This window comes from Mus caroli, unplaced genomic scaffold (genome assembly GCF_978045245.1).
Source record: "Mus caroli unplaced genomic scaffold, Mus_caroli_1 scaffold_19, whole genome shotgun sequence".
Taxonomy (NCBI): domain Eukaryota; kingdom Metazoa; phylum Chordata; class Mammalia; order Rodentia; family Muridae; genus Mus; species Mus caroli.
Window position 1 is genome coordinate 17157596 of NW_028227274.1, and position 24905 is coordinate 17182500.

Sequence of the window (24905 nt, forward strand, 5' to 3'; positions counted from 1 at the left end):
TAGGTGTCATGGAATAAGCCACACAAAGGGCCTCACTGGAAATCTGTCCTGTTGGGACAATTATTATCAATTCTTCAAACCACTGAGTCTGCAGTAAGTTGTGTTGGCAATCCAAGATTCCTAATGTATTTCTTGATAAGAATCTGGAGCATGAATTTAGGTTGATTATTGATAAGTTTGTGAACATTCACTAAAAAGTTAGTCTCATAGTAGAGACCTCACCTTTTGCTTCTCTGTGAACCCAAATAGTGTCTGACTCAATATTCTCAAAATAAAGAGCTTGAGAGAGGACAGATTGCTGCATGGGTAAAGATGCCACCACCAAAGCTAACCACCTGAGATCCCTACTTGACATTCACAGAGTAGAGGAATACCAACTCCTATGAATTGTCCTCTAATCTAAACACGTACACAAACATGCACGCACATGCACACAAACACATGTACACACTGTACACATGCACATATGCTCTCACTCACAAATAAATGAAAACTGTACTAAATAAAAGAGAGAATAAACAAATAAGTAAAAACCAAAGACAAAATTATACAAACCATGAAAACAAGACACACACACACACACACACACACATATATGAAACAGTAATCCTATAAGCTTGTAGTTAACACTATGAAAAGGAATTTATGAATTCAGTTCTATCAAAAAACAGTCTACAAAGTTGAGATACATGCTCTGGTAAACACTTTACAGTTCCTCAGATAATAAGTGGAATTGTAGTGTCACATATGGCCACATGTATATACAAATGCTCACAGGAAAAATAATGAAGAATTTGGAATGTAGAGCCAGGGAGGCATTCAGGAATCATAAATCATCCTTGTACACACAGCAATTACAAAGAAAGAAGAGGGAAAAGAGAGAAAATGAAAGAGAAAAGGAAGAACAACTTACAGGCAGATAGGCATCTGTTGGACCATTAATAAGCCCTGGAAGTATTGCACTTAAAGAGAGCCACAGATTGGCAGCCAGCTGCATAGCAATGCACACTACATGAGTGTTGAGCATAGGCAAATGTGTCTTGGCATAAAGTGAGCTGGCTGCTGTCAGCTTGTAATGAATGGGCATGAATTTTCTTTGCACAGTAGTAAGTGTCCTAAAATTTCCTGTAGAAACAGCAACATTATCTTTTGACTACAGTGAAGCCTGTCCTTTATGCATTACACACGGATGACTTGGATGGATGTGAAATTGTTCCACCGTGCCTGTTACACATACACATTCATCTGTGCATAAATGTTAGAACTGTACTCCAAGGCAAATAATAAAATGCTCTCATGTGAGTTGTGCAAATAAAGAATGAAAAATGAAGGATCAAAGCTGGGACTAAAAGAAATAACATAGCAATACAATAGAGCAAAGGCCGGATATATCAATAATTACTTTGCGATAGTAAATGTAAATGCCCACTCCTATTAAAAGGGTTTGTAATTTAACCATGTGTTCTATGCAAGACACACAATAAAAGATATGGCTGGGATGAGGGGAAAGAAGGGTGCCATACAAATATTCAGCAAAAGGAAATCTTACTTTATCAAACAAATGAGAATTTAATAAAAAAAAACATGAAACAAAAAGAGAACATTTCATGAGAATAAAATTTTCAAATAAAAACAAAGATAAGAAAATTTCAAATTTGTATGAAATTTTCAAAAATTTGAGATGGCAAATTTATAATCACTATGGGGTTTCACTTTTATCTTTTGCTGATTCATCCCTGGTAGCTCAGCACAGGAACATAATTAGCAATAAAAGGAAGCTGCTAAGCTCTTCTCCTCTCCACCAGCCATCTTGATATGCTGTGGGGAATGGAGAGGCTGATCTTTTTTCCTAGTCAACTGAAACATCCCAGCGTGGACTATTGTAACCAACAGCCAGTTGTATTTGCTATGAGCTGAAGGTGCTTCCTCCCATATTTCTGGTTGACCTCTTTTCTGCTCTCCTGCTTTCCCAAGTCTCTGGGAACCAGCATTCTTTTCTTCTTCCACAGGTTTGAGTTCTTGGTTTCTATAATTCAGTGAGAACACCAGCCTGGCCTGCTTCACTCAATACAGCAATCTGTAAGTCCATCAGCAGGTGGCAGAACTTTGTGCTATTGTGGCTTTTCTTGTGAGTACAAATATCCCACATTTTCTTTCTCTGCACCTGTGTGTGATGGAGGGATCAAAATATTTGGTAAGAAAGCTTCATGTTTGAACAACTTACTTAGCCAAATTGAATGTAGGTGTCTGTGTAAAACTACTTCCTAAAGCAACTTCAGAAAGTACCATTATAATAGTGACTATTAATCTCACTGATTTGCAGGCATTGTATAACCATTGTTTGTTGATGACTGGTAACTTAGTTATTGAACAGAAATACTATAGTGCAAATCAAAGAAATTTTCTAGGGCTGTAGATTGAGGACTGGTATGGAATTTCTTCTGCCCACCCTTCCTCAGCACTTCTCTCAACTCATGCCCATTCCTTACTTCTGAGCAGCCAAGTTTTAATCTACAAAATAAGGAGAATTCAAAAATTAACTGTCACCATGTGCCCAATAATGTTGGCTTTCCATCTGCCTTTCATGTTCCAAGCAATGCAGACTCCATTTTTATGTGAAGTTTCCCCTAGATAAAGCAGTTAGAACAAGAACATAATAAACTCATAGCATAAATGCATTAGATGGCTGAAAGAAACAGTCACTATCTCAATAATTTATTAAAATTTCTACAATGGATTTTACATATGAAAAGTCAGACTTTCTCTACATTTCTGCCTGCAGATACCAGCTTTAAAATAAATAAACTGAACAAGCAAGGGTGGGGCAGGTAGCTTAGAGGGGGAACACCTGTGTAACACATGAGTAAGCCTGGATTTAACTAAGCAAAAGAAGAAACAATATCCTAAAGCTCTGTGTTCATATAGGAAGAGACTGTGGTGAGTTTATTTGCTACAACTCTTTGTGCTCCCAACCAGTCCTGCGCTTCCAGACACCTGCTCAGGAATTCGTTGGATCCACGAATGAAACACACACACACACACACACACACACACACACACACTAGCTTTCTTGGCTACTCAAAGGCTGGGCAGTTCTAATCCTGTGTCTGCTACCCTAAGCCCAAAAGGGGAAGTGGCCACTCTCACATGACTGGTTGGGTTTATCTCCTGTAGCTCCTACATCCATCTGTCTCCCTCTACATCATCTAGATCCTCCCTCTCCTCCCTCTTGAGTTCTAGCCCACACAACTCTAAGGGTCCTGTCCTGTCTCCCTTTGCCCAGTAACTGGCATCTTTATTGATCTATCAAAAACCAGTTGGAGACAAGGACCTTTAGCATTTTGACACTCAGATTCCAGATTGAATCAAAGCATTAGAACCAATCTCCATCATGTGACAAATCCTAAGTGGCCTCTAGTGACATCTCAACTTTCTGCTCATGCCTGGGTGTCCTACTGTTCTTAGAATGAAGGAGGGCATGTAATTTCTTATAATCGTTAAACCTAGGCGAAGAGAGTCAATGAGAAGGACAAAATACCTGCAGTGGAAGCATGTGGACCTGAGTTCCATCCCTGCAGGAACACCATGAGAACCTACTTCACAGAGCTGTCTTCTGACCTCCATATATATCCAGTGACACATATGCCCTCACCCATGCATCACACACACACACACACACACGCACACGCACACAAGCACACACACATACACACACACACACACACAGAGAGAGAGAGAGAGAGAGAGAGAAAAGCAATAACTAGAATAGCAATAACAAAATACCTTCTAAATATATGAAAAATAAAAGCATGTTGCTTAGATGTCTTTCCTTTGACTACATTATATAAGATTCCATATGACAGTATCGAGACAAAGGCAGGAGTAACTCTCATGAAAGCGCATGTCAAAGTCTCTATGGGACTTGTGAGACCTGAGAGCAGCCCACCACAGTGACCACAGCCAACAAAAAACCAGGACTCACTAGGTATGGTGAAGGCATCTGTAATTCCAGAATTTGGAAGGCTAAAAGAGAAGAATCACAAGTTCAAGGGCAGCTTAGACCATGTCTCAAAACAAGAAGCTAGAACTCAAAAATCTACAGCTCTGAGGAAATGAATTCTGCCAACAACCTGAGTGAGTCTGGGCGTGACCTTTCTCCTTCAGGCCTCCAGGTGAGAATGCAGTGCAGTTGGGCCCTGTATGGCAGCTTCCTGGGGTCCCCAGCAAAGGAGCAGCTACATTTATTTTTGAGTCATAGAATCCTGATTATAAACCTGGGCTCCTTAAATCTATACAGTTATAAATCTGATCATTTGTAAGACATCAATAGAAAAGGGACATACAGAATTCCTTCTTAGAAATTTTACTCAAGGAAATGTAACAGAAATGATGAAGTGACAAGAGAAACACAAGGGCCAATGGTAGACCTCTGAGTGTGACAACAGAAACATTTTCCTTCAGGGAGAGCTCACATTTGCTATATAGAACTAAAAGTGTTCAGGTTTGAAGAGCCATCTACCACACATAAATTACACTAAGATTTCCCTGCGTGTGAGCAAAACTCTTGGTTAAAGAAGGGGGTAATTTTATTAGCTGTGGACTAAGGAGCAGCTGACATAATCCACAGATAAACTGATCTAATAACCACATAATATTCTGGCCATCTTTTCTGATTAGAACACAATGAACACACATCATCATTATCATCATTATCATCACTCATCATAACGAATGTCACTCACACAACCATGAGGACTTTTATCCAGAGAACAGTCTCATAAGCTGCAGGCTTCTGCATTCTTAAAATCCTGTGGTTAACATATGTGACTGGCAAATTACTGCAAGCACAAGTATTTCTATTTCTTACCTTTCTTACCACAGACAAGACTATAGAGCTATGGATTCAGAGGTGTGTAGAACTCCAGAACATAAAACAAGAATAAACAGGTGATCTTTGCTTCCAAGGGTGGTGCTCCAGGTGTTAATGTAAGGCATTGGCTCAAGGTAGAGACAAAACACTGAAAGACAACATAGGCCAGCTGGATGGTAACTGGCTCTACATGTCCAGGCTGTAGAGACATGTTGAAGGACAAGCTAGAGCACCACTGTCGGAAGATGAGCAGGATGCCAAATGTTGGTATTGGCAGTAAGGCTCTCTAAATCACTTGCTAATACTTGCCTTCTTGTGTAGTCGGTTACAAAGGAGGCTCCATGTAACATGCAAATAAAGACCTCTGGCAGCCATCAAAGCCCCGCTGCAAGCTCAGCTCTAGCTCAAGAAAGCACAGAAAACAAGATGAGAGAAGATGGAGAAAGAAAACTATAAGAAATGAATTGGGCCAGGGAACTAAAGAGAAAACAGTGAGAAGAAGACAGGAAAGCAAGAGGATGAAAAGAATGGAGGGAGAAAATTCAAGGAAGAAACCAGGCACCCCTTACTTAACCAAATCAAGATCCCACACACTGTGTGGCCACAGGACACAAGCCCAGGCATCCCACTGGGATCCCCACCCCACCCCATTCCACCTTATATATGCTGCCTTTAGAAATAGGGACATACCAAGCAAAGTATTTCCTCTCCCTTCCAAGAATGTAACTTAAAACTGGTTTTAGTTACTCTCCTTAATGCTGTATCTTTATCACTTAAAACTATCCTTAGCATGAGATAACTGACCAAGAATTATCATTAACTGAATGAATAAATTAATAACAGTGTTTTAAACAAGAGACTGCATGAGTAGATCTAGTACTTACATAGGTACCTGACAAATTACAAAATAGCTCCACACGAGGAGACAATCAGAGCACTATTTGCACTCAAACTTGAACCTTGCTTTTGACTTGGCCTAATTATACACAAACAGACAGAGACAGACAAGCAGACACACACACACACACACACACACACCATATGTATGTTAAGATATATATATATATATATATATATATATATATATATATATATATATATATGTATATATCATGTGTCTGCAGATACCTATGCAGTAGAGAAGAATACATAAAATGCCCTGGATCTGGAGTAATACGCCATTATGAGGAACCCACTAGGAGTGCTGGCAAGTAAACTCAGGTCCTTTATAAGAGCATCAAGTGCTCTTAACCATCGTGCCATCTCTCCACAGGTATGTCTGTAGTTTTGTAATTTCTTATCCCTCTCTCTGGGTCTTTATGCTTATGCTGCCTTGAATTCTCCTGGAGAGAGTGGCCTTTAATCTGTTACAAGATTACTACTGCTTGCTTGTATGTAGATTGGAAGTTGTCAGCTGTTAGAAATAGTAATTGGTTTAATTGGTTTTTTTTAAATATGAATAGAAGTTGATAGCAGATACAACTTTTAAGCGTTTGTAAAAGTAACTTTTATTCGCCTAATGTAATTGTCATTTTGGAGGCTTCCTGCTGAATAAGTTCACTCTTTCTGTTTTTTTTTTTTTTTTTTCTTCTGAATTCTGGCTGGCTGGTTCAAATCAGCTGTTCTGGCTCACACTTCTGTCCAAACTGACTGATTCAATCCAGCTTCTCACTGAATTGTTCTACTTGACCTCAAACTAACTCTGGCCTCTATTCTAATCTGGGTCTTTCTTATTCTCTGGCTTCAACCACCTCTGCTGACCTGCACTGCACTGCATGAAGCCATAAAAGAGCTCAACTCTGCTGCACTGCACACACGGTACTGACTCCCATCTGGCTCAGTTCCCACCTCCCCTTCTCGACCCTGTGTTGCTCTTAAGAAGCTGCTTTCCGATCTGTTCTCATGAGAGTTCCTTGACTCTGACTCACACTGTCTAATCTTTCTCTGATTGGTTACTTTGTCTGCCTCTCAGACATTACTATCAAACACTGTTTCTTCTACAAACTAAACTTACCTACGTTTTTTTGTCATTAAAGGTGTATACTAAAGTCATTTCTGTATTCCACCCAAAGGAGTTAAAAATTCCTCTACAAAAATTAAAGCTGGTTAAAGTATTGGATTGAGCCGGGCATGGTGACGCACGTCTTTAATCACAGCACTCAGGAGGCAGAGGCAGGCAGATTTCTGAGTTCGAGGCCAGCCTGGTCTACAAAGTGAGTTCCAGGACAGCCAGGGCTATACAGAGAAACCCGGTCTCGAAAACCCAACCCCCCACCCCCCCGCAAAAAAAAAAAAAAAAAACCCAACCTGGTTAAAGAATTGGATTAATAGTGACAGAAGTAAGCATTTATCCAATTTTGTGGAAGTGTACACTCTAAAAAATGTAAATATACCAATTTGCTGTAATAGGATTATGTTCCTATTTCCCTTTTGCTTAAATATTTTTGAGACTAAGGAAAAATTAAATTGTGAGGAAACTAAAGGTGTATTTGACATCATGGTTTGTCACTGGGAGCATGATTTGAAACCCAGGTTAACATAGGAGGTCTAGGTCCTGGGGCTGGAGAGAGTCCTTGGTAAGCATCCCCTGCTCTCACAGAAGACCCTGATTCCCTTCTCAGCACCCACAGGGCAGCTCATAACCATCTACAACTCCAGTTCCCAGGAATCTGGTGCCCTCTTCTGGTTTCCATGGGCTCCTGCACTCATGTGTCACAGAAATATACTCAGGTTCACATACAGATAAGAAAAGGTAAAATGTTTTTAAAACAAAACCCAGATATGAATGACAAGACTTCTCAGATTTAATGAGGTCAAGCAAGCAGGGTTCTGTTTTAGAGAGTAACATGGCATTTGATCATCTGAAGTTATGCATATTCACATTCAACTCTGAAACTCCATTCTGACTTTGGTTTAGATGTACTGTGCACTTTGCTAGATTAGAATCATTATGCAGAAATGTTACTAAAACAGGAAAAAATGTATCATTGCTTTTCTCTCTGTGCTTTCTTGGGCCTCTTTTGTTTGGCATTTTCTCAAGTAAATTTACGTTATTATATGTCTGTTTTAACTTGTCTATGATGATTCATATTTTAAAGAAACAATCCAATAGGAGTAATAGGAGTAATTTGTAAGACTGCCTTTAGCTTCCAGCACATTGCATCATATCACAGGGCTTGCATGATTCACCAGTATAATTTCAGCTATAACATAGCTTTCTAACCAGTAATTCAGTAACACTAGAGAGTTACAGATTACATACATAAAAGCATCTGAATCATTAAGGATGAAATTGAAATCTTTTTTTAAAAAAATAATGCGCATGTATTTATATAACACAGCACATTTAGCATAAAGCATTGTGAAAGAAAGGTAGTAAAACATGTATGTAAAGAGTGTCAGAATCTAAGAACAAAATGCTGCCTATGGAGTATAGGCTGGTGGGAATACTGCCTAAGAGAAATAACTGACAGGTGCTTTCTTCTAGGGCTACAAAGATGGTTCAGTAGCAAGAGTGCTAGCAGTTCTTGTAGAGGACCAGCGTTCAGTTCCAAATATCCATGTTGGATGGCTCATGACCACCTCACAACTCACTCCAACTCCAGGGATCTGATGTCCCCTTCTGGTCTCTGAAGGCACTTATATTCATTTGAGTATACATTCATACATACACACACACACACACACACACACACACACACACACACACACACACACGAGTAAATCTTACATGGACATGGAAATGCTTTCTCCCCACAAGGGTTACATTTCTCACAGGAGACAAGGATTATAAATGAGAAAGGATGCAGGTTTCTCTGCTGAAGTTCAATATTTGGGGTCCCAGAGTAGATGTAGGTGCTTCAGCTTGGGGAAGTATGTGTAGGCACGCCAGTGTGTGAGTCACGTCAATGTGCTCATCCTGAGAACAGGAGAGGTCTGAGTCACTGAAGGGTGTGTCCCGCACTCTCTTATAGATACTTGAGGAGAAGCTGTGGGGAAGAGGGAGCTGAATAAAGAGAACTCACCAGCCTTTCCTGCCTAGAGAGTTCAAGAGGAACTCTCAGCTCACCAGAAAGCAAACCAGAAAACACACGGGGGAGCAGCTAACCGCGCACATCACTAGATACTAATGGCTTCTTTGTGAGGGGTAGAAAGAATGTCAGTGCACTCCACGTATGTCACAAAAATACAGCCCCTTTATTCTATTAGTAAATTCCTACACCCGAGATAAAAGGGGCTGGAGCTATGGCTCAGCCTTTATGAGCAGTTACTCGTCATCAAGTTCAGGCATTTTACCAGTCATCACTGCAGTCAGAACCAGGCAGTCCTCATCTGGAGAGCTTGCCTTAACAATTCCTGGTCCCAGTGCATACTGATGATGCTGACAACTGTCCAGTGTCCTGTTCTGTAGCATAGTCACCCCTACACAACAAAGGTACTGTGGGATGTTTTAGTTTTTGTGCTAGTCTGGAATTCAGTGTTTCAAATCTGCTGTGGTCTCACCTTTGATTCTCTACTCTTTACACTCAGCAAAGACAGGAAAGCAACTTGACATCACTATACTACATTCCTCATCAAGAAATGCTATTTCACACATTCAAGGCTTGTTTGTTTTTATTTGACAAGGTTCAAACGCAATTTAATTGTCAAATTAAAGTTATTTATAACATTGAAAAATAAACTCCACTTGTTCTTTAGACAGTTAACTTCTTCCTTATAAATGTAAGAAAAAAAATGTACTGTACATTTACATAAAAACCCAGGGGAGGGAAGGAAAGAGTTACAAAAGGAGAGCTGATTTTTCTTACTAAAATAGCACAATTTTCACCTATACATGTGAGAAGAATAAAATATTATATGATGCTGTGAACAAAAAAAATTGATTGTTTCAAAAATCTATCATGAAAGTAACCCTTGGGGTAAAATAAAAACAGGAAAAAAAATTAAAATCTAATCAGAATCTTAGATGCACATGTAGTTTGACCAGTATAACAATTCTGGCCCATTCAAAGACTCACCACATGTAACCTAAACTGGCCTCAAGCTTCTCACATAATTATGGAGAACGTTGAACTCCCTCAATTTTCCTGTTCCTTACCTCCTAAGTGCTGTGGCTACAGGCATGTTGTCATCATGCCTGTTTTATGCAAAGCTTGGACTCAATTCCTTTATTTTGTCCATGCCAGGCTGAGTTACATCCCCCATTGCAGCCCACTTTCCTGATTTCATATTCCAGATGAGAAGAGGTCTGAAAAAGGTCCTGCCTGCATAGATCCAAAATTCCTGGTTCTTCTGTAAGTGATAAATCCCCTCTAACAAAGCAAACTGATAAAAGTAAAACTAAAGTCACTCTGAAGGATTATAGAGTTCTGGAAGATTTGCCAGCTCAGTGAATCTGCTGCAGGGCTTTCAAACAGCCATGGCAGACAGGAAAAAGAAGGGCTGGGTCTCTGGACAGCTGCCAGAACTACTTTCACATAAAGTCTGAGTGGGTTCTGGAAACAAAGCTACGATTCCGAGTCCACAAGAAGGTAACAACATTTTCCCCACTATCTCCCAGCACCATGAAAGCTCCAACTTTAAAAGACAAGACCAATTGGCTCTACTTCAATAACAAGAATGGCAGTACCTGCCTATAATTCTAATATCCAGAGACTGCAACAGGAGGACTAAGATTTTGAGGCCAGCCAATATGCAGAGGTAATCCAATAACCTAGAATAAAATAAAAGAAAGGAAAAGAAAAGAAAAGAAAAGGAGAGAACACATAGAAGAAAAGAGTGGTAGAGCATGTATTTCAGCGTTTGTCAACACTAGGTCCCAAGAAAACTACATCCTTTCTGTGAACTGCAGGCCCCAGCAGTGTTGAGGGCTGAAATCTCTTAATTGGCTGCTAATGTTTAAATGCACAAATTTATATATATCCTACAAAATGAATCTACTCTTCCATGTGGCTGTCTCTTTCTTCCCCACTAAAACTACAATATATGTTTCTAAATTTAAACAAATTACTCAAGCAGGCAGAAGCTGACACCTTTAGGTGTCACACAGCCCACAGTAGCCTGGCAGAAGGGAATCTACTCCTTTAAGATCCTGATTTCTTGTTACAAGATAAGCCATCTCCAGCTTTATTTTCAATCATTGTCATTTTCCTTGTTGTTTCCTTTGCATTTTAAATGTCATTCCAGTGCATACTTTGGTTACAAATAAACACTGGCTTCAGAAGGTGCTGAAACAGAAAAATGGTACACATTAGGCCAGTGTACAAAAGTTTGTTTCCAAAGTCCAATAAAGTATTTGATAGAAATTATAAAGAGGCAGGCCCTGATCTTCAGCTCTGTAAAAGTTTTAATGTAATGCATCATAAGTTTGTTCTGCCCTGAAACATCCTTCCTTGGTGTTTTGTTTGTTTCTTAAACCATCCTTAGAAGGATGTGATAGTGGTACAACTTAACTATTTTCAGACTAATAGTTTCATTTGTTTGGAAAATATCCTCCTGGCAGGGTGAGTCCTCTGTGGACCTTACTTAACGCTACTACTACAGCTTGAGCGCTTCTGGTCCTCTGTTTTAACACTTGTACTCTTTGAAAAGTGGTCAGCAACAAGCTGCATTTACAATGCAAATTGATAGGGGGAGATTGTAAAATGGAGAAAATAATATGTGCAGAAGCTCTTGGCCACACAATGTAGGTATACCTTAGCAGTACTTGAAGATACATGCCCTGCACACAGCCAGGATCGTGACCCTATAACAGACCAGGCACAGGAGCACAGTTCCTGCCTTACCTGGCAGGAGAGTTACACACAGCACAAAACTCCTGGAAAATATCAGAATTTCACAAATGGTTTCTTCCGAATATGTGTCAATTTTACACTAGACTACACTCAGAATATCACATGTCAAGCCAGCATAACTCAAGACCATTTTGTGTAAGTACTGAGTCTGTTTTACAGTATCATTGTTTCAAATTTCTGGAATGTCTGATAAGGTTATCTCAAGTTGTAACCCACTGGCATTATCTCTTTGTGCATGTTTCTGCCAATGTAAGAAATTTGGGTTCCAAGTTGTTTAAAAAGTCAAGTCCCTCTTCTTCTTGCTTTTCACTGCAGCAACCTACAGAGCCGGCCGGAGACCCTCTGCCTTCGTAGTTATAGGTGAGGACATAGTCTTGGGATGGGATGTGGTCTTCATTCTGATTACACACATGCAATTTCTGTAAAGTCCAAAAAAGAGGATTGTATTATTTTTTTAAAACAACTTCAACATATGAACAGAAAATTTATTTTATTTACCTTTTATGTTTAATTTTTAATCAGTGTGTCCTCTAATGGAGTCCTACACACAAAAAATGCACATGATTGGTCTATATTACAGCCATATCATAAGTCAGTATAGTTGTCATTTTTAATAATTCATCAAAATAAAAGTAGGTCTACAAATGTTATATCTAAGTACACTTAAGTCATAATTAAATATTTATCCCCAAATGTTACATCTAATATTGAGGTCAGTTCACATGATGGAGACAATATACCAAGTGGTTAGAATCTGTAGGTGAATACCAAATGGTTCTGGTTTAAAATAACTTTAGTTTACTAACTTGTGTTACTTTAAGTCAACCTCTCCTCCAATATCACTTTGTTATTTCAGGAAACTAATTATAGAAAGAGCAATGGATGGAAGCATACTGCTCGTGCCCATCACTCATAAGAATACAATGACCATGAACTATACCTCTATCTTGTGCAGTGATGAGGTACATAAAAAAAATACTGCATTCCAACATATCCAAAAGCCAGAGATATATCCCCAGAAAAAGCAATGAAATTAAAAGCATCCATTTAACTCACACTGCAGAAACTACACTTGTGCTCTGAGGCAGCCAAGCCTTTGACTGCCTTTGCCTTACCCTCAGTACAATGTCCTGCTACCCTCTCTTCCTTACCCTCAGTACTATGTTTCACTGGCACATCTGCCAATATTCAAGGTTCCCTATGCTAACCTGCACAGCCTTTCCCTTATTCTCAGCTCCTGGCTGGCTGCTACCAAATGTTTTATCCATGACCTTGCTAGCCTCTCCTCCCATTACCAGTTATAACACTGAAGGGCGTTCCTAAATGAGTGTCTGGAGCTTTGACAATTCTTATAATCTCACATGAATGTCATCTTTAAATATAAAACATGTAAAAACTTGAATGTGACAATGTAAGATAAAAATAATAATAATATGGGCAGTGACCAAGAATCCTCTTCTAGAATATTACCCATATTCTGTCCATCACAGAATTAACCATGTCTGGTACAATATTTGCTAAGAGCACATAAATTCCCTCTGATTCAGACATGAATCATTGAGAAGTATGTTTAAACAGGACCCCTACCCTACCCTCCATGACATACAAATCACATGTGAGACTTTGTATATACACACACACACACACACACACACACACACACAGCAGTGGAATTAGACTCTCCTAGAATGAAACAAAAGCATTTGTATTTTTAAAAGCTTCCTAACACTGCTGATTTAGACTGAGACCCACTTATTTAACCCTTTCTTCCTCATCATTGCCTCTTTCTAGATAAGGCCCTTTATATCTGGTAGTATGCTTTATGTATTGAAAACAATCCATACAGTGGTGTGTTGTATATTTCAAAATTACTAAGAATAAATTTCAAATGTCCCCATGAACTGGGTCATTTCCCTGTACATTCTCTATGCGGGTGATTCCTCGATTCACCGTAAGTGATGCACTTAGAGTAAATAAGAAAAGTAAACTAAGTAAATAATGTATGGCTTAACTTAATTGTGCAGCTTTCTAAGCTAAAGCTGCACCTCAGTAAAGTGTGCCAGTCTTTAACGTAAAACTGCATTTAGACGTTTATGTTTTCACAGCAAAATACAAATTTAATTTGGAAAAGGCCTATTTGTGAGGAACTAGAATTTTTCTTCACATTCTTTTCTTATCCAAGGAGTTTATAAGATAGAGATACACCTAAAAGATACACCATTCAGGAGCAGCTATTAGAAGCCCCTGGATCTTTTTCTTTGGGGGGGGGGTTCGAGACAGGGTTTCTCTGTATAGCCCTGGCTATCCTGGAACTCACTTTGTAGACCAGGGTGGCCTCGAACTCAGAAATCCGCCTGCCTCTGCCTCCCAAGTTCTGGGATTAAAGGCGTGTGCCACTACGCATGGCGTCCCTGGATCATCTTATAAGGGTCTAGAAACTGAATGAATGTGACAGAGGAATCAAAATATTTAAAAATTAAAGACTATAACAAGACCAAAGCATTTTTAAGTGACTAACAAGAGGAAACTCATAAACACTGTGGCAAAGCATTTTCTGGAAATGTACATTAATATCAGTGTCTGATTGTTCTCTACTTCAGAGTAAAACACCTAAGGAAACTCACTTCACCGAGTCGGGGTTGAGTGAAACTGTGCCACTCTGAGTATGTGTATCTGCAGTTGTCAGTATCCATGTGTCCTCCCCTGCCGGAATCCAGGGTATGGTGATGCCCAGCCACACGGCAGGAGTCCAAGGTCTGGTGTCCTTTCATCATCTCGATGGTCTCCTGCCCACCATTCCTCATTCCTGACCCCATTGTACCACAGAAGCCTTGGCTGGAGTTGTTGGCAGTGTGGGTGGTGAATCCATTGGCAGAGCACTGCATTATAACAAAATAAGACATCAGTGGGGATCAAAGAATCTCACAGATTGCAGAAAGCAATCAGAGTGATTAGTGTAGTAAGAAAAAACATCACAACAAAAGACTAAGATTAATTTAATGCTACCAAAAAGTAGAAAAGTTAAACCTGAAGAGTAAATTTGTTTTACGAAACTCAGTAAGTGCCACACCATAAGCTTTGGAATACTGACAGAGTGAAGATGTAACAATTTATAAGATTACAACTCTTTACAAATATAAATTCACTCCTACTAAGTACACAGGGACGGATCTTAAAACTATAGAGATAATTATTCACCAAAGAAATGACTTACCACTCTGTCATCCCCAGGTGCTTCGGTATTTGATATAATTAAGTTTTGCTGTGCTAAATCTTCAGGGAAATGTTTTCCTTTTCGGGCAGTAACAACTCCACATACTAAAGTTAGCAGTACCGCTAAGTAAAAATAATAGTAAGAAATACATTTTAAAAAAGTCATACTTAATTTTCCAAACATAGAATAAAGCAACCATCCTTTATTATTTGTTCTTTGGGCCAAAGGAGGACAATAACAACATTAACTGTGGCATCCTTTGAGTTATCCTTGTTTTCAAAATTTACAGACACAATTTGAAATGTGCGCTAATCACAGGTGCATTTTGGTGATATTTCTAACAGAAGGAATCCTCTTCTTTGTGTGAAAGGGTTTAGAATCATGAGCTCAATTGTAGATCTTAAAAGTAGCTCATATTTATTTAAGTCAAATGTTAACGATATTTACTTATCCAATTTGCCAATTGGAAAATTTAAAAAGTAAATAAAAATTTAAAAGCCCTTTTTTTTCTTAGATCAGATTGTTTTCAACAAACAAAATTAAGCACATTTTATATCTTATCTAGACTTCCATCCTACATGGTAATCATAGGAGATTTACGATAATGTGGTCACTAACCCGACAGTAATAACCGCTACATGCAGTGGTCCAGAAGACCCTCTAGCACAACCACAAACCATGGCTGCAATTCCAGCCTACAATTCCATAGGCCCTTGACCTAAGATTTTAAAGCCCTTAAATTGTTGAAAGAAAATAATTATGAATAATATATGAAATGAAAATTACATACTGGTCCTGGTCTATGTAGTGAATTCCAGAACAGCCAGGGCTATACAGTGAGACTTTCTCAAAAACCAAAACAACAGCCAAACCAAACAAACAGGAAAACAAGAATAGAAAGTTCAGGACATTCCATGTTTAGCGTGCAGATTTGACAACGCCACCATGCCTCTCAATCAGATATGCTCAGTGTTGGCCCTATTACAGATGTCTTGGATTTGAGGCCACCCAGACAACTCTGATATACATACCCCCTGTCCCCTGAAGGATCACTCAGCCTTTCCTCCACTCCCCTCTCCTTCTGGTTTCATTTTCCAACCTTTCTCCCTTCAATCACTTCTGTCTAGATTCAGGAGTCTCAACACCATTGTTTGACTTTCTTCAGACCATATAGTCGTTGAAAGCCCATATTTTTAGGTATGCCACAGGACTGACTTCCCAAATTACGTCATGTAGGCATGACCTGGTGATTTGACCTTGTGTTCAAATGTGTGGCCAAGACTGATGATCTAACACATGAACAGCAGTGTGGTCATTCTACTTACTGTAATCCTACTTTCTTCTCCTGTCAAAATAAAACATTTTGGTGATTGTTGAAATTTTGGTTCTATTTTGTTGTTTGTTTGTTTGGTTTTTTTTTTAATTTCTCTATTTTGTTCAACAATGAATCCTACCTTGTACCACTTTCTGGACTTTAGTGGGTGTTAAAGATATATGTATTTTGTTGGGTTGATGAAAAATGATAACTGAGTGTTAGAAACTTAAAATGTACTAGTCTAAGAATTTCATATCAATTAACTTTATTGTACTCCAAAGAGCAGGTTCTTTCTATAAATGATAAAAGGAATTAGAAACAGTAAGCTGGAGACATTTCAACAATCCTGTCTAAGCATGCAACCTGTGTCCGAAAGGATTGTTTTCCCTCATGTAGTGACTATTCAAGTAGAACTCAGCTACCACAGAATACAGCAGTAACCTGTAAAAGGCAATCACTACTGATGGTTGCTTGTTTGTAGTCACTTCTCAAGATCCTTTTGGATACTCTGGTCTTTTATTTCTCATTTTATCTTCAAGTGAATGAAAGTACTTACAAAATAGCAGAGCAATGCCCAGCAAGATGGCAAGGATGGCCCACTTTCCCAGGGTGATTCCTGCACTCCTTGATCTGAGCGGACATTGGCTAGGATGAGTACAATCACACAGGTTAACTCTCAACATTTTGGTTGCAGATTTGCCTGCTCTGTCTTTTACAGTGACAGGAACATTGTATATTTGAACATCTGCAGTTTTCTGATAGGACAGGCGGGCAGCTGTATCTATGAAGAAAATAAAAAGATTTTATTTTGATTGATTTATTTTGTATGGACAAGTGTGCACATAAAGTGTGCTTAAATATAGACATACCATAAGAACCTTAGATATCATTCCTCAGGAACTGACCACCTTGGGTTTTGGATCTCTCATTACTTAGTACTTCAAGATTAAGCTAGTCTGCCTGCCACCAAGCCCAGCGCTCCACCGATCTCCTGCCCAACCACCAGTTCTAGGATTTGAAACTGATACTACAATATCCTGATGTTTTCATGTAGACTCTGAGGACTGAACTTGGGTCTTCATGCTTGCTGTAGAACAGTGAATTTGAAACTAGCCTGAGCTACTTAGTGAGATCCTATCTCAAAAGGCCAAAATAATAATAATAGTAATAAACAATACTAATCTAGTATTGAATTGACCTAAGCATTCCAGCAATATCTTATTTCCATTGATCTATACAGCGTAAGAAGAATTGACTCTTAATGTCAGGGTCAAATTTTTCTTTAATTCTAATTCATATGCTGTTAAAGAATCAATGCTTGCAAATACACAGAGAATGTTCTCAGTTTTCATGTTTTAAGCTGTAGAGAGAGTTCCCCTAACTGTTTGCCTAATTGTTGATTGGGTAAATAAAGATGGCAGAAGCTAATTGTTGGGTGAAAGACAAGACAGGATTTCTAGGCAAGACAGGAAGAGAAGGGAGGAGAGGATTCGGAGTCAGACCAAGACCTACAGACATGTAGTTTTCTCGGGGCACTCCACAGTTGTGCCTGCGAAGGCCATGGAGGTTGGGGTGAGATAATTTTAGCCCAGCCTTTGAGTTATCTGATCAGTTTTAAAATATAAAAGTCTTTAGTGTTTTCCTTTCACGGGGCTAAAGGGAGCTGGGTGAGACCTGGGCAGTCATTACAACATGGGCAAGCAGCAAGTGGAGACAGAAAGAGCTAGCATGGGATCTGAGTGAGACCAGAGTGGCAGTTGGTGGTTGGCAGACCATCCATGGGGATGAAGGGCCTGTGGAACTCAAGTGGTAGCTCTAGGTGTTCTCAGTTGGAACCGGGGCAAGATGACAGTGGAGCCAGTAGAGCCATGATCTCAGAGCTAAGTCAAAAAGGGCCACAGCACCAGACAAGAAGACCAGGCAAGGGAAGTGTGCTTCCTAAAATTATATGTAACACTAAGCCATTTACTTTTTTGCTGTCTTTTAACCCTTTTTAGAAAAGACAATGTTTCAGAAAGCATAGTACTCCCTGTATGATTAATGCCTTGTATGTAGAAATAATCTCCATAACACAGCTAACTATACTACTTCTCATTACACAAAAGCATGACCATGTGCAGCATAGAATACAGCCCAGAAAGCTCCTGGAATTTGTACAGCTTAAATGTCTGTTAGAACTGTTGGGTTTTGGCTACACCTTGCACCTGAAAGCTTGCTAGAAAATTAAGAGTGGTTCTTGGCTTATACTGGAGTACTTAGCAACACCAGTGTCTAAGGAAAGACTATACAAATCACTGACCTTTCTAAAGACCACTGGATAAGCTAAAGCCATCTCGTATACTTGTAATAGTTCAACCTTGGATTTTCCTTATTGTTCAGGTTGGCCCTCTCCCAATTATATTCTGACACTACTGTCATCTATATAAGACATACATCTGGATGCAACATGACCTCCTTTCCACAGTCCCAATCCATACCCCACTGTCACCTACAGTACAAAGGTCAGTCTCCTCAGCTTAGGACATAGTCCTCACCACCTAATTTTACCCTCCCTTATACCCAAGTACTCAGCACTCCTAAGAAAACCTTTAAACACTGATGACACCCAATCACTCTTGCCCTATTGTGCTCTTTTCCCTTCCTAGATATTCTTTCATAAAGCACTGATTAAGCAATAACTTTTTAAGTAGTTACTATGTGCTAGGTACTGGGCTCAGTGCTGAAAGTGAGAGACAAAAGCTGGCAAACCACAGTCATACAAGGTGTGAGGTGTTCTGACACATGATGGATAATGTCACAGGGCCCTGCATATGCTTGTGGGAAGAGTCCTCAGAGGCTAAGCATCTGAGCTGAGGTGCTGCCTGCCTGACTCATCCTTGTGCATATACTCAGGGTATGCAGCTTATTTGACTGGTAGTAAGCAATGCATGCATTTTATGTTAGCATGAAACTGAGACACAGTGAAAGTGATTTTTCTAGGCAGAAATAACAGTATATATACAGTTTGGTAGAATGAAAGAATATGGTATCGGGAGCTGGAAAAATAGCTTTGTTGTTCTTTACTTACTGTTCTTCCTGGGGGCCAGGGTTCAGTTCCCAGCACCCATATTGGACAGTTCATAACTGCCTATAGCTCCAATTCCAAGGAATCTGACACCCTCTCCAAGCATCTATCAGCATACACATACACACAGGCAAACATATGCATACTATAGACAGATGCATACACATGCGCATGCACTCACACACACATACACACAAATATATGCATTGAAAGAAAACTAATTTAACATCCTAAACTTTTGCATCATACTTTATGCAAATTAAAATGTAAACCCTTCAATAGTTATTCTGCTGTTTCAAATCACATGAATTGTTATCTTTCGGTAATACCATTAACTTGGTTGAGGGTCCAGATTCTGTTGACTTCTGGAGAGGTGTTTGCCAAGTTGAACTGAAAGGGAGGGCCATGGATAGGTTCATCAGGATCCACAGCTGAAATGTCCGTGTACCCCATCTTTGGCTTACAGATAACAATATAATCTTGAATTATCTCTGGTGCGTTGTCATTCACATCCTCGATGTTCACTGCAAGTGTTCCTGTGCATGATTTACCCTCTGAGAAGGGAAAGGGACAAGTCTCAGTGCTGGTCTCAGATTCCTGTCTTAGAGTCTCCAAAAGCAAAGTAAACCTTACTCTATTTTTATATACACACAAATACATAATTTTAAATCTAGGTCCAACTCATGAGAGAAAATAAGTGGTATTTGTCTTTCTGAATCTAGCACTTTTCTCTTAACATAATGAATCCCACTTGTGTCCATTTCTTGCAACTGTCACTAGTTATTTTTCTTTACAGAGACATGAATTTCCATTGTGTATATGTAACATGTTTTCTTTATCCATGATGGTCATCTAAGCTAATTCTATTTCTCAGCTCTTGTGACTACTGGAGCCTGTCATAGGGAAGCATGGGTTACTGAGTGTAACAGAGAGAATCTATATTTCCTGAAAATATAATCTTTGGTTATTAGATGAATGGGTAAAGAGAATATAAATGAATAAAAGCTACAGATTAAGATGGCTCCTGCTGATGATACTATCGGATACAAGTTTCAACAAGCCCTTTGCCAGAATTGCTATAAACAATAGAAGTAAATGCTGAATTGAATGCTCTCTTTCCTTGGACTCATGGGTGTTAATGAGTCATGATGAAGTGGTTATAGAAATATTATTCTAGTCTCATGTTACATTTAAACCCACAGGGAGGTTTTAATATATTACATAAAAGCTTCACAACCAAAGATTCTAATTCAATGAGTACAGGGTAATATAACACATTGAAATTATTGTTAATTAAAATGAAGCCATGGATAGAGGAAATTTACTTTAAAAACTAAAATTCAAGTTTAGAAGGATTTAATAATTAGCTGAATGAGTAAAAGAGAGATGGGAATACCAACCTACTCACAAAAACTTCCACCTAAAATTTGTCCTGCCTAAAGATGTACAGGGATAGAGATGGAGCAGAAATTGAGGGAATGTCCAATGACTGACCCAACTTGAGACGCATCCCATGAGAGAGTCAACCCCTGACACTATTTGATATTCTGCTATACTTGCAGACAGGAGCCTTGCATAACTGCCCTTTGAGAGGCTTCACTGAGCAGCTGATAGAAACAGGTGCAAAGACCCACATTAGGCAGAACTCTGGGAGTTCTGAGGAAGAGGGGAAGAAAATACTGAAGGAGCCAGAGAAGTCAAGGACACCACAAGAAAACCCCATAGAAGCTCACAGAAGCTGAACCACCAACCAAAGAGCATTCATGGGACACACCTAGTCCCCTCTACACATATGTAACAGATGAGCAGCTTGGGCTTCATGTGAGACCCTTAACAACTCTTGCCTGACTTTGCCCTAACTGGGCTGCCTGGTCCTGCCTAGTCCCACTGCAACTTGATATGCAGGTTGATTATCCATGGGAAGCCACACCTTTTATGAAGAAGGGGTAAATAAATGGGGAGGAGGGGATTTGAGAGGGAGGGACTGAGAGGAGATGAGGGAGGGGAATCTTCCATCAGCATGTAAATTTAATTAATTTAATTAATTGCTTTATTGAAAATTAATTAATTAATGGGGAAGCCTTCAGGTAAAGTGATACAAAGATATGTAAAGAGTCTTAGGAGACCACTTCATCTAGTCTCATGGTTAAGTTTGATCATTGTCCTTTACCACAAAACCGTGCAAGAACTAAGTTCTTGCAGATAGACTATAAAGATAAATAGGATGTGTGTTATTTAGCTGGACATGATGGCTCACACTTATAAACCCAACATGGGCAAGGCTAAAGCAGGAGAATTGCCATAACTTAAAGACGAGCCTGAGTTATATAATGGACTTGAGTCATCTTGGGCTACAGAATAAGACTCTATGTCAACAACAAAAGCATCTTTCCAAATGTGGAGTGCAACCCTGTAGCACTCAGTATGCTGAGGTAGGAGGATCAGGAACGAGAAATGTCTTCCTTGGTTGTATGGTGAATTTAAAAGCACCTTTGGCTACACAAACAAACCAAAACAACAAAACATACAAAACCAGAAATAAATGGTATCTTCTCGCCAAAGTCATCTCCTAGGACAAGAGAGATACTAGTCTTGAGGTAATGTTCAAGAATTCTGTATATTTACCATAATATTTAATCACCATAAGCATAATTACAATTTATTCTTCAATTATTTTATAAAATACCAAATTAATACTTTTGTTACCTTGGTCAATTGCCATGACTGTAATATTGTACATGTCATTTCTTGGAGCCATTATTTCTCTGTCTAGGGTTTTTGATATGGTGAGCAACCCCGAAACTTCTTCAATGCTGACCCAGTCTTTAGGATCCTGCAATTTTTTGTACCTATTAATAAAAAGAAATTTTATAAGTCTTTGGTGTTACAACATACCTCAAAATAAATTACCTGTTTCAATTATGACAACTTTGTCACCACACGGTTGCAGAGATTTGTGTACCTTAAGCCATTGCTATTCTTGGTTTCAGGGTCGTAGGCCTTGTAGCCATTGATCTTAGACCCAACTGCTGAGTTCTCTTTGATCCGCACATATTGCTCTGGGGGCTTGCATTCTGGCCCCTCATTCTGATCCTTCACATGGACTGTAACCATAGCCCGGTTCATGGTGGGAATTCGGTTTGCAACATCTTTAATGAATGGAGCTTCGTTGTTCACGCCAATCTCTAGGGTCACTTGACGATTTTCTTCATAATCCAGTGGCTTTAAAGTAGAAGAGATGCATGTTACCTCAGTATGCAATACATTTGATATTTCAAGTAACTAGTCACTTGGACAGGACTGCATAATACATTCACACTCATGCTTTATTAAAAATGACTTTTCTTCCTTGCTAGAGCTGTGATCCTGTGCTAACCAGCTTTGGCCAAGGCTCACCTCTAAAATCTCCAAAGATAACTTTACATAGCAGTGTGAAAGAAATCCCTTAACTATTTTTTTGGTTTGTTAGTTTCATTATTTTAAAAAGACTTATTCTGTACCTGGAAATACTACAGAATTGTGTCAATGTCTAATAGGCTGGATTTAGGGCTCTACCTCTGGTAGTGAGAAATCTTATAAAGTTGGATGTTTCTAAAAGGTGAAAAGATTATATTTACTTTCTGACTGGTGGGCATTGTGAACATCTGGTTGTTGTTGTGTTTTGTTGTATTTGTGGGGCTTTGAGAATCTGTTTGGTTTGGTTTCTGTTGCTGTCATTTGTATATTTTCATCTTTGAGCAATTAAAACCAAGTCTTACTGCTGTGTAGTCCAAGTTGGCTTAAACCTAGGATAATCCTCCTTTCTCAGTCTTACAAGTGCTAAGATTACTGCTATGTCCCCTTACTCAGCTTCCACACACATCTATTTTAAGTATCTTTATATGAGACATCTAAGTGAGGCATCGCTAGTCTGTATTTCCTCTAATCAAAATCTACCAAGGGTCTTGTTTCTTCTTAGGAATCCATTTTGGGTTCTGATGATTTCTTCCTGAAAGATGTAATGCTGCCTTCTGTCCCACAAGCTATGTTCTTGACAATTTAAGAATGGCACTTTGACATTGTCTGTCATTTACCATATGGATTTCTCACAACAGAATGCAGAAGACTATCAAAATGATAAACTTCACGGTGGTCACTGCTGACATACAGCACAGCTTTAAGCAAGGAGTATAAATTCACTAAATCCCCACACCTGTGTGCAGCAGGAATGTCATTACTACCCCCATTCTACACAGCAGCTGTATGAAGGAGAGAAAGGGAAAGTCTCCAAAATCAAAAGGTTTCATTTGAGCAAGAGTTTAAAGACACGTAGCCTGGCCACAGACCATTTCCTTGACGGGTACATTTTAATCTCTAATTTTGGTCCATCAGCTTCCAGGAACATTTAAATAAATACCCTAGTTATAAGAGATTTTTAAGAACAGAACAACCTAGCAAAATCTATAAAACATTATTTTCTGCTCTACTGTGAAGGAAATCACAGGATGTTTTCTCTGATCATCTTTATACTTATCAAAATATTCACTGGCTGAATATTGAACAAAATCCAAAAAGATATATGAGGAATTAGAGAGATGTTCCAGGTGTTAACAGTGTTTGCTGCTGTCCCAGAGGATCAGAATTTTGTTCCTAGAATCTTTGTCAGTCAGCTCACATCCAGCTGCCTATAGCTAGTTCTAGGGGATTTGATAGCCTCTTCTAGTCTCCATGGGCACTACATACATAAGGTATACATACATACATACATACATACATACATACATACAATTTATAAATAACTGATGAATAAATTTATTTTCATACTGTCCTCATACCAAACATTAATAGACTAATACCCTCTAAAAAGTAAAAATATTTCCTAAATCTTAGAACCTATGGCATACATATGAAGTTGTTCTTATTACTATCCCAGAACTGAGAAGCAAGCAACAAGAAGATGAAGATCTATCTGTTAGATGCAGCTGAGGACCATCTCACAAATCATGTGCTGGGGCAGCCACACAGAGACATGGACAACACTGAAATATGAGGATGTGGAGGTCGTGCAGAGAAGCCTGAAGGCTTCCTGGCTCAGTGCAGCTACACGATCCAGGGCAGCTTCCTAAAGCCTCATAACATCTTCCTGCCAGCTCTCTAGGCTCACAGTCATTGTGGCAAAGAATGCAAGTTCTCTCTATACTAAGTTATACATTTGTATCATTAATTTAAAATATTATTCAAAAATACCTCACTTCTGCATGGAAGTGTTAACAAATCCCCTAAAAATTCATGGAGAGAGACTCCAGGTCCTCCCATGTAAAAATGGCCAAGCTCTGTACTTTTTCCATCCCAGCTTATTTGGATCAAGACAAATTAGAAAGTTCTAGGCAACTAAGAGAACTATACACAAGTAATTCTTGATTCAGTGAACAGATTATCCAACTCTTCCATGTCTAAAAGAAGAAAAAAGTACATTCTTCCTTAGAGTATAGTTCTGGCTAACAACAAAGAGCCCGGCTGTTAGAAATGAACAATTCTTTTATAGTGATCAAACTCACCTACCTCGATCTTTTTGTTGTTGTTGTTCTTTTGAGTAGGGGTATATGCATGTGCATGTATGTGTGCTTATTATATACATAGTAATAATTTTTAATCACACAATAGATTAT

The 24905-nt window shown here is 39.0% G+C and overlaps 1 protein-coding gene across 1 annotated transcript in view; it reads right to left on the reverse strand.

Annotated features, from left to right (window-relative positions):
• Positions 1-9505: 9505 nt before the first annotated feature.
• Positions 9506-24905, reverse strand: part of LOC110284858 (desmocollin-3) — a 50655-nt gene continuing 35255 nt past the window's right edge. Inside the window, exons 10-16 of the mRNA XM_021150799.2 lie at positions 22220-22479; positions 21964-22106; positions 19587-19811; positions 16750-16974; positions 14879-15000; positions 14289-14543; positions 9506-12083 (exon numbers count right to left, since the gene is read on the reverse strand). Coding sequence (XP_021006458.1) covers positions 11886-12083; positions 14289-14543; positions 14879-15000; positions 16750-16974; positions 19587-19811; positions 21964-22106; positions 22220-22479 — 1428 coding nt within the window. The 3' untranslated portion in view covers positions 9506-11885. The remainder of the gene's footprint in view (positions 12084-14288; positions 14544-14878; positions 15001-16749; positions 16975-19586; positions 19812-21963; positions 22107-22219; positions 22480-24905) is intronic.